Genomic DNA, 10,596 nt, shown 5'->3' on the forward strand with positions numbered 1-10,596 from the left:
ACCCCCACCCCCCCTAAAAAAGAAACTAATTAATTTATGGGCACGATGTGGCCGACCTTGTGTCTATACAGCTGTGTGAGCAGCTTTCATGAGGGGGCGCCACTTGCCTCACCACCACTGCTGCAGCAACTGGCTATGGCCAGTTGGCTGTAGTGGGCCCCAGTGTCGCCGCAACCACCGCCTCTCTCTCTCTCTTTTTATTCTCTCTCCCCCCCCACACATTCCCTCTCTCTACTACCGTCGCCACCACCTCCACTAAGCGCTAATCTCGAACCCCTTGTGTGAAACTCTGTGGTTCTGGTTAGCGATGAGTTGACCGACCTTAAGTTAGCGGATGTGAGGGATATGTGGTTTGTGTCTTCTGAACAAACTGTCCCCTATACATCTTTCTTAAATTAGGATATATCGTATAATTATGGATATGCATGTTTTAACCTCCAGCATGATCATATGATCTTATCTAGAGATAATTTCAATTGAGCATACTTTATCATGCATTTGATTAGACCGACCTGGGATATGAGTATACTGCTAACTTATAGAGATGATTGGAGATGATTATGTTATAATTTTATATCAAAATGATTTTTAGCATGAGTATGCATGTGATAAACTAGTAAGGATTTACATGTATTAAATATAGGGTTGAAGACTGCATTGTATTATTTTTCTCTTGACTTTCTTACCACATAAATTCTTCATATACATGACTTATTAGAGTACTAGATATATGCACAAAATTTATCATATAAAAAGAAATGCATAAATCTCATTAATAAAAAAATTAATAGAAAAAGCATGAGGATACTCGAGTAGGCGCTAGGGTTAAGGGTGCCTGGAGTGATGTTATAGTCGCTGATATGTGATATCTCGTAGCCCATGCCCGAGGTGAATTGAGTCTGTGCACAGAGACAATCGGACACCTACTATTAGCCAGGGCATGCGTGTGGCGAGTTATCCTCATGTGATTTCTATTAACTAGTGGGTTACCCGATCTAGATGGATTTTGATATACCTTTAGCTTATGACAGGGTATGCTTTGAGCCTACGGGCAGAATATTGAAATCGGATGCCAGGTGTTGACTATGCACAGTGGTATAATATGATGATATTATACCGAGATATTAGTGATGATGATGATGTTGAGAAATACATATGATTTTATTATCACCCGATATACCTGATGTTTAAGTGGTCATTATGCATCATATGTGAATGCATTTGGTATCATACCATGGTCGTGGTCGTCATGCATCATACGTATTATATTGAGAGAGTTATAATGATGGTATGACATGGAGATATATTTATTTATTGTCGAAAATTATATACTTTTATCTATTATGACATGATATCTATTTTTTATTTATGTATTATTAAGGACACATTTATATACTCATTCATGACATGATGCTCTTTTTGTTTCATATTATCCAGTACATGATCTACTCTCTATTTGACATCACTGATTCGGAGTAAGGTCTTTATTCACTAAGCCTTTTGCTCATAACTCTTTTTATTTTATTTTTAACCTCTTCAGATATGTGGTACGTGATAGCGACTTGAGATATCCTGAAAAGATATTTTAGAATGATGAGGTAAGTTATATGTGCGAGACAGCATAGATAATATTTTGTATAGAAATTGAGTTGTATATATGATTATTATATTTATACTTTATTGTATCAGATGATGATTTGTATAATATATGTCAGACTATAATAAACTCACGTATCAATTGTTTTAGTTATATCTTGATGGTTTGTCATGGCCTGTGTGAGTTTTGTCACATTATGTAGTGGTCTAGTGTATGTTATTGTTGACTTGGATATTCATATGTTAATATATTTATTTGGTTAATAATATGATTTATTTGGTGATGGATAATGTATGCATGGATACATTAGTAAATTTTATTTGATGATGTCATGATTATATGGGCACAAGAGTGTATCTGTGCGTGACTGGCCCCGTCCGACCTGTCGCGTGCGCCGCGCGTGCCATGTGGGAGCATGGGCGTGCACGTGCCCGTGTTAGATAGGGGGTGTTACAGATTTTGCCCTAATTTTAAAGATTTTTTTCACATAAAAGTTCATGTATTTACTATTGTCTTTGTATGCTTATTATCCTGCTTTAGTTTATTAATATAGCGTGCGGTAGATCATATCTTAGGGTTTAAAATTTTTAGTCTACTGAGTTACAAACTTTCAAAAGAGAAGTTCAAAAAAAGAAAAGAAAACCTACTTAAATATACTTAATTGACAATTAGATTATGTACCAGTAACAAAAATATAACCTACTAACACTTAGCAAATTAGACAAGCTTTAACTTGAGAGTGATGATTTACATCAACAAAAAAGCAAATAAGATGCACATCAAAAATTTCCTTCATCAACTCAAATAAATGCTACATATATTAGCTAATTGCATTGCAGTCTATCTGATAAATTAAATATGTAGTCACAGAGTAGCATAATTTATTACAAACCACTGTTTAGTACTTTTGCTAACAAAAGCACAAATATATAGCTCAAGAGAGAGAGAGAGAGAGAAGAAGAAGAACTTAAGCATGCATGCTGTAGATGAAGTAGTGCAAAGGTGATGCAACTCCATAACCACATAAGGAGTTACAAATGAAATTAGTGACAGGAAGTTGAGCTACATGCCAAAAACAAAACAGTAGCTCTCCTCTGATCCTATCTTGACTTGGGCTTGAACTCTCCTTAGAGCCCTAAGCCACATCAATGTACAAAGTAAGACTCAACTAATGCTAAGAAGGGTTAGTCATCATGAACACACACCTCACCTGATCTCCTAGGTAAGTTGTATATATAGATATGTAATATTACTAAATGCATCCTAGACTTAGATGGATGTGAGCAAAAGTTTGATAAGATATTACTGCATCCCAATTGAAGGCAATAACATCTTATGGAGTAGAGATCAAGGGTCATCTCTTGGTGACCCTTTTCCTCTTGAAGCTAGCCTTGGAACCATCCAAGGGATAACTTGGGGCTGTTAGAGATGGAAAGATTTGAGTCAGTGACACACTAAAGTAATGAAGGATGATGAGAGAGAGAGAGGAGGATAGAAGAGATTGGAAGAGGATTGAACCATGAAGGGCTGCTCAAGTGATTGTGTGGCATTGAAGTGAGTTGGGGGTGAGTCTGTAGTGATGAGCCATTGTTGTTGGAGTTGGTTGATTTGGAGCAGTGAGATCCATTGTCATGCCTGCTTAAAAGATAAAGCCATTGTTAAATAAAAAAACACCACCAAGAAAGCAGACTTATCTATATATGAACATTTCTAACTAGTCCTGAATTTCTTAATAAAAGTTAGGGTTAGACACTCTAAACTATTGCTCATTTTCACATAGATGTTTTTATTTATTTAGTTCGTTTAACACTTTGATTTGGCCTCTATTATTGGTGTTACTAGAAAAATTCAATTGGTCGTCTTATCTTTAATTTTTTTTTGTCTAAACTAATAGTAAAATGGTTCAAAGAGTGTCTAAAATTAATCACATGACAGTCGTGCAATAATTTTTAACGGAAAAAACAAAATTTACATTGATGTTTTGAAAAATAAATAAATGAGTCTATTGTAATTAATCCTAAAAGTAATATGTTTGTGGTTGACAAATTTTTTCTTGGATGCTTACCCTTTTCAGAATTTATAATTAAAACAAAACAAAGAGAGAGTATGGAAAGTTCAATCCTGATCCTGGATGCTAACTCTGTATGTCATTGTGTACTCAATTCCTTTATAAGTAGATGTAATCAGTTAAAAGAAACTATAGTAGCATTCTGATATAATGACATGATTTTGGTTTCTCTTGCAAATCTTGTGAAATTTAACTGCATGATACACTCCAATATAAAACCTTTCATCAAGTTCAAACTGAATTGTATGCTAGAACCTATAGATTTATTGCACAAGACAATGAACTGACCTGCCTGTGCTGCAGCAGTAGCTGCAAGTGGCATTGGCCTTCCATACTGCTGGGGGCCGGCGAAACCCGTGACGCCGGCCACCGTGGCCGCCGCACAGTACTGAAGCATCTGCGGTGGCTGCACTCTGTAGCCCTGGCCAAACTGGAAGTAATTAGGGTAGAACGCATTAGCTTCTGCCACTGTTCCAGTTGTTGCTCCTCTATAAACTTGATACTGGTTTGCTGCTTCCCCATAGATGTTGCAATAACTCTGGTAAGAACACTAATAAGTAACTGTTAGATATAGCAGGTGGGGCATCTAAACTTTGATAATTTAACACTTGTGCAGTCTATTTTTCGTAGCATTCTAAAGTAATGAAGGATAATGTTCAATTCAGATAAACTAGTTGTTTTGTTGAGTTCCTCCAATAAATGAATTCATGTCACTTGAATCTTTATGTGCAAAAGAAGACATGTATATCCCATCAGTGACATTGCATCTGGTGATCGAGGTAGGTGAGAAGAAGAAAACATAGTAATCCATATTGCATGGAGATCCAAGAAGTTAAGACCACCACCACTTCCACTTGAAGAGTTAGCATGAGCCAACATCCTATCTGTTGAGTTTCATATCAATAGGAGATAACAAGGGCAGGGAAAGGAAAGGATGCATGGTATGTTACTAGCTTCTTTCACATACATCCCACATAATATGATATAAAGACAAAAATGCTATGTATGCAGAGAAAAAGAGAGACATATCATATGTGCAAAATAAGGGAAAAGGAGCATACCGCAGGATAAGCATACTCTGTGGGATAAAGAGAGTACCTGAAAATTTTGCAGCAGAGCCAAATGTGGATTAGAAGGACAAGTGCATGCAATATGCATGGCATGCACATGGTTGTCGAGCTAGCTGGTGTAGAAAAGAATGGATGCCTGATCATGCATCATGCATCATGCTCTCTCTCTCTCTCTCTGTCTCTCTCTCTGTCTCTCTCTCTCTCTCTCTCTCTCTCTCTCATGCATGCATGCATGCATACATGATCACCAGAGAAAGCAAGAGGGGGAGAGAGATATTAAAGTAAAGGAAAGGATTAAAAAAAAACTTCCACCACCATGGATGCCTTTGTGCACATTCACATGTCAGCTTTACAAACAACATGGTAAAAAGCTGCATGCAAGTGGATATGTATGATATTAATTTACATGCATGGTCGAACATATGATGACATCTAAGACATTTATGCTTTGTTCTTAGAGAGAGAGAGAGAGAAGCTAGGAGTGATCATAATATCATATGTGATATGTCCATGTGGAGGTCTAACTTTATGGGTAACTGTACATATGCACATGCCATGCTTCTGAGTCTTTATATGATCCATGCATGCATGAATGCATGACAGCATAGCTAGCTTACCCATAGGCATTGTAAGGAATCCCTTGATGGATGGCATAATGAGGGAAGGTGGCAAAAGAAGGTAAAGCTGTGTTCAATCCACCTTGCATACCACCTGCTCTCCTAAAGCTTTTGCTCCCCCCTTGCAAAATTAAATGATCATTAACAATATTAATCTTCATTAGCAGAAGACTAATTAAGGTTAAATAGCCCCTAAATGTTAGTTACTGGCCATGCTCAAGAATCCAATGAAAAAGTTTTAAGGAAGTTATTACTCATCAAATTAACTACCAAGTTGGTCAAAAGATGAAGTGTTAAATTCAAAGGATAATTAATTACCACACTAGCTAACCTGATCATATCCAATTACTCTTAGAGTACATGATGAGCATATTTACATGAATATTATCATTGCAAAGTTGTTGATTTTATATTAAGAAATGTACTGGCCAGCATTATTTACAATGATTGCAAAACCCTTATGGACAAAGGATCCCATGCTTAATTATATGAAACTAAGTTGAGAAATAATATCAAAGCCAGCACATATAATATGAAGAAAAGTTTCTTTAATCTACCATATTGTCCTGGAGTTGTTGGTCTAGATTTTTGAAGCCCTAGAGAAGCAAGGTTGCAATTAGCCCTCCTCCCATCGATCACTGGCGAAGGATCCACACAAGCTCTCGTTGCGGCATCCGCTTCGCGGAAGGTAACCTTACAAAGAAGAAGATGAACACATGAAGATCCTTCACAAAAAAAATTGCATATATAACTTCATATATATTGATCCAATGATCTATCTATCTATATATATAGATATGTACATGCAGTAGATGATTGAAGGAAGAATAAGAAGAAGAAAGAGAGGTTATATACAAATCCATAGCCTTTGGATCTGCCAGAGTTCTTGTCAGTGATGACCACAGCCTCCAAGATCTCTCCAAACTGCTCAAAGTAATTTCCGAGGGAGTCCTTCTGGGTCTCCCATGCAAGCCCACCAACAAAGATCTTGGTGAGAGTGGTGTCTCCGAATTGGCCTGCTGCTGCTGTAGATGGACTCATCTTTTAATTTCCACTGAGAAAACTGCGAGCTTTGATGGAGATCAAGGTGCAGTCGAAGGTCAAAAGAAAGAAAGGAAGAAGAGAGGGAGAGAGAGAGAGAGAGAGAGAGAGAGAGAGAGAGAGAGAGAGAGAGAGAGAGAGAGAGAGAGAGAGAGAGAGAGAGAGAGAGAGGAAAAGGGAAAGATTATTACAGGGAGTAGTAGGACCTGGAGACAATATATAGACACCTTAAAGATCAATGAATTTGGGCCCATGATTATACTTGAATTGACCAATATAACCCTAAAAATAAAAGAGGAGAAAAATTTGCAAATAGCACCCTACATTTTGGTAAAACATATCGAACTACATCCTTAGTAACTAAGATTAATTTTATAGGCCTTATTTAGTTTGAGACTAAGTTCATTAGTTAATCTTAATTTTGTTTAGATAAGACCACGCAGTGGGATAAAATAAAAAGTAGAATATCTCATCTATTTCAAATAATAATTTTATATTTTATAAATTATCTTTATATCTGGGATATTAAGATTAGATAATCCTAATTTCAGACATGTATATTTTACGGAATTTAATTGCTAAATTTGATTCTATAATTAAATAAACATGATAGTCGAATTAAATTATATTTCTCTATTTACAATTAATAAAAAGAGAGGGTTTTCTTTTTCAAATATCTCCCTTTGTTTGTATTTATTGTGATAACCTCCTACCTTTTATATATAATTGGAAAAAATCATGTACAATAGGAATGTTCTATTTTTTGGGGACTAAATTGCACTTGAGAAGGTTTATTTGCAAGGTGTGAGAAGGGGTAGAAAGAATAAGAAAAAGTATTTTGTTAGATATTTTTTGACAAGATAAACATCTTTGTCACCGTTTTGTAATTTTTCCAAAGAATAGGTACCTCATGATAGGGACAATTACAAATCATAGTTGAAAACAAATATATATATATATATAAAGCACCTCATCTTTTACATTTATTATCCTTAATTATTATTATATTACTTTTTATTATTCCTTCTCGGTGGTTTGCTTTTATTTTATTTATTTTCATAAGAAAGTGTCGAGTGTTAATTAATATTAATGGGTTGCCGTGCAGCCCATGATATCGAAGTATAAAAGTCATACCAAAGGGTCTGGATAGACCCTTTGCTAGGTTCATTTAGAGTCTGAATGTTTAGCTAAAGTAGTAAGCGAGTTTGTGACTTTGTTAGCTTCTCGTTAAATATGTTTTTATGGTATAGTGAGAAATATAATATATAATAAAAAATTAGTTGGCAATAAGAGATGGGATCATCCAAGGAGCCAAAAGATCATCATTGAGTTTATTCACGAGTAGTTGAAAATCCAAATTTATTTTAATGTGAGATATATCTAAGTTTTGGAGAACGATCAGCCCATATTTAAAGGCAACGACTTCAGTATAAATTGGTGATTGAAATGATTAAAGTAACTGTTGGTCATAATTGATGAGCTTGATGGAGAGCGCAAGATGAAATCCCTCCCGGCCTGGTCAATAGTCTTTTTTATGGATTGTTATCATATCTATATGTTAGATTAACTATATAAACCTAAATGATCATATATCTTCTTTTTTATCTTTTAAAATACCCTTATCTAAAATACCTTCACAAAAACCAAGCTTATTCAAGTACCATTATAAATCAATATTTATTATTAGACCCTAAATATTTTACATTAAACACCTCAAAAATATCTTACTCTTAATTATATTTACTGACGGTTACTGTACAGATAACTTAAATTGAATATAGACGTAAAATAAAGTTAAAAATTCTTAAACAAGGTTTTTAAGATCAAAATATGAGTTTTTAGGTATTTTAGGTTTTTAAGGTAAGTGAAAACTAATTCAGGATACTTTTTGCAACAATAAAAATAAAAGATACAAATTGGATGACAAATATTCATACCCTAGAGTGTGACCATCAAATTTTGAGTGGGCCTATAGCCTGTAGCTGTTGTGTTTGGGCCAAATTGGGCTTAGGTCAAATCAAATTTGGGTTTTGTGGCTAATGGGCTAAATCGGATTCATTTCGACATCGGATTAATTCGGGTCGGGTTAGACCAAGCTTGGGATTAGAGTCAATCCACGATGTACCAGAATCGACACACTATGGTCCATTTCGATAAGAGAGTTAGTTCTGTTGCTCAATCTAATTATCGAAAAAGACTAACTCTAACATCCAACCTATAAGCTTTATTAAGACAGTTACTTACCGTCTAGATTGACTCGGTCTTATAAAACCCCTACCACTAAACGAACAAATTAAACAAATAACAATAATTAATTGCAGTCCTATGTGCCTGGAAAGCTAAACAAAAACATAATAAATCCATATTAAGATATGCAATGCAAATGCTTACAACCTACACCAACTCTTCAATTTAATTTCTCACTCTTTCTATTCTTATTAGATAGGATGCCAATGAGGAGAAGAATCTCTTTCAAGCCATTTATCTTCAACACCTACCAAGCTAAACATTGGACCTCCATTAAGTTAATACTACGTTTACTTTATAGAAATGAATTGCTACAAGGAATCTTTCCCCATAGCAATTGCCAGAGGATTACACCTCAAATTTACTAGTATATATATATATATATATAATCAAAGAAATAATGGTATTTTAGTTATTTAACATACAATTAATTCTAAAAAATTAGTAGAATTAATGGGAATTATTATATTTTAAAGAATGTAATGATGATTATTAAGATATTTTGAAAAAAAATAAAATTAAATATCCCAAATTGCATCACTTTGTTCCTTGATCTCAAACCATATTAAATTATCTGTGGTGACTTTTTGTTTCCCTAAACTTGACTTCCCCCTTGGGCATCTCAAACCCCATTTAAAAAGAAGTAAGAATTAATTATAAATTTATAACTCTAACCCCATTTAATTAAGGAGCTAATCACTATAGAGTAGCAGAAGAGCAAATGGTTACAGTTCATCCTGTGGACTCTCCATTAATTAAATTAAACCCTCTGGATTAGTAAAACATAGGTGATTAGTTTATGATTAGCCACCCATGTGAGCAAGGGGCTTTTTTGTAAAATATTAAGATGTAATTTTGCAAAGAAGCTCCTGACTTGCCGGAATATAACTGGTCAGGACTCGTGGTGTCTTCCTGGCGTGGGACAGAGATTTTTTTTCCCACTCTCTTTTAATATGGGGCCCGGTAACGGTCGCCGTCAAGTGCTACCGACGGCGTCATCTCTGACAGCGTTGGCGCATTGATTTGTGCTGCCGGTGCGACGGAACGGGTCAAGCGACTCGACTGTCGGTGGTCCCCGTAAGCCCTTTTTTTTATTTGACCTACTTTACCACATTTCCCCTGCAATTCCTGTTTATTTACAGACGGGCCCCTTAGGAGTTCCCCTGATTAAATTTTTAATTTTTTAATTTTCGTCGTACACACGTGTCGTCCTCCCCTTGGCTCTGCAAGAGTGTTCGGGAGTAGCTCTTCGCGCCGGTGGCAAACGAACAGTGGCACTTACGTAGATACCCGGTAAAGGAGGGGTACTTTCGGAAGACGGGTGCCGATAACTTTTATCGTGGGGTTGTGGTATCTCGCAGCGGATTCAGGAGCGGTGCGTCGTCCCTCCGCGGCGACATCGGGGAAGGAGCACGGTTGCGTCGGACAAAAGCACTGGGAACTTGGATGAGATCGGGACCGTTGGATCGGTCGATGTCGGATAGGGTAAAGATGAGGCGAGAGGATAGGGGAAGCGAGGGTAAGTAAGAGAGGGTGATATACGTGGAAGAAGCGCGCGCGATCTCGGTGGGAGATGTGGAAAGGTGGAAATGGGAGACAAAGCAGGAGACAGCCATTTTCGAAGGGTCCGTGTAGGGTCCGGCAGAGGCAGCACACAATTTAGAGATTAAAAAAATAAAATAAAAATTCTATTTTAATTTATGACATGAATGCTAAGTGTAATCCAGATTGTACCCCAAAATAACCTGTATGTAAGCCCTTCCTATGTTGTTTTGTTTTGGGTATCGATTATTTTTAGTTAGACAAGAAATCATACTGCAGAATAATTTCTATCATGGCAGTTACTCTGTGAACTATATGGAATAATAAGAATGATATCTATTTTAACAAAGTAAGAGAACTTGTGGGTATTCTCTAGGAGTTGATAGTTGCCCTAGCTTATGAATACACTAAAGA

General features: G+C 36.1%; 1 protein-coding gene across 2 annotated transcripts; it reads right to left on the reverse strand.

Annotated features, from left to right (window-relative positions):
• Positions 1–2,353: 2,353 nt before the first annotated feature.
• On the reverse strand, positions 2,354–6,524 carry LOC140772098 (uncharacterized). Of its 2 annotated transcripts, none has more exons than XM_073113993.1 (6): positions 6,208–6,524; positions 5,910–6,045; positions 5,353–5,473; positions 4,727–4,763; positions 3,954–4,215; positions 2,354–3,232 (listed from the first exon to the last, which is right to left on the reverse strand). In XM_073113993.1, the coding sequence occupies exons 1-6, from the start codon at positions 6,391–6,393 to the stop codon at positions 3,129–3,131; spliced, it is 846 nt and encodes a 281-aa protein (XP_072970094.1). In that variant the 5' UTR covers positions 6,394–6,524; the 3' UTR covers positions 2,354–3,128. The 2 variants fall into 2 exon arrangements, with proteins under 2 accessions (XP_072970094.1, XP_072970095.1); XM_073113994.1 differs by having other exon boundaries at positions 2,355–3,232; positions 3,954–4,203; positions 6,208–6,521.
• Positions 6,525–10,596: the final 4,072 nt, after the last annotated feature.

Source organism: Typha angustifolia, chromosome 12 (genome assembly GCF_048772165.1).
Source record: "Typha angustifolia cultivar Huaian chromosome 12, ASM4877216v1, whole genome shotgun sequence".
Lineage (NCBI taxonomy): Eukaryota > Viridiplantae > Streptophyta > Magnoliopsida > Poales > Typhaceae > Typha > Typha angustifolia.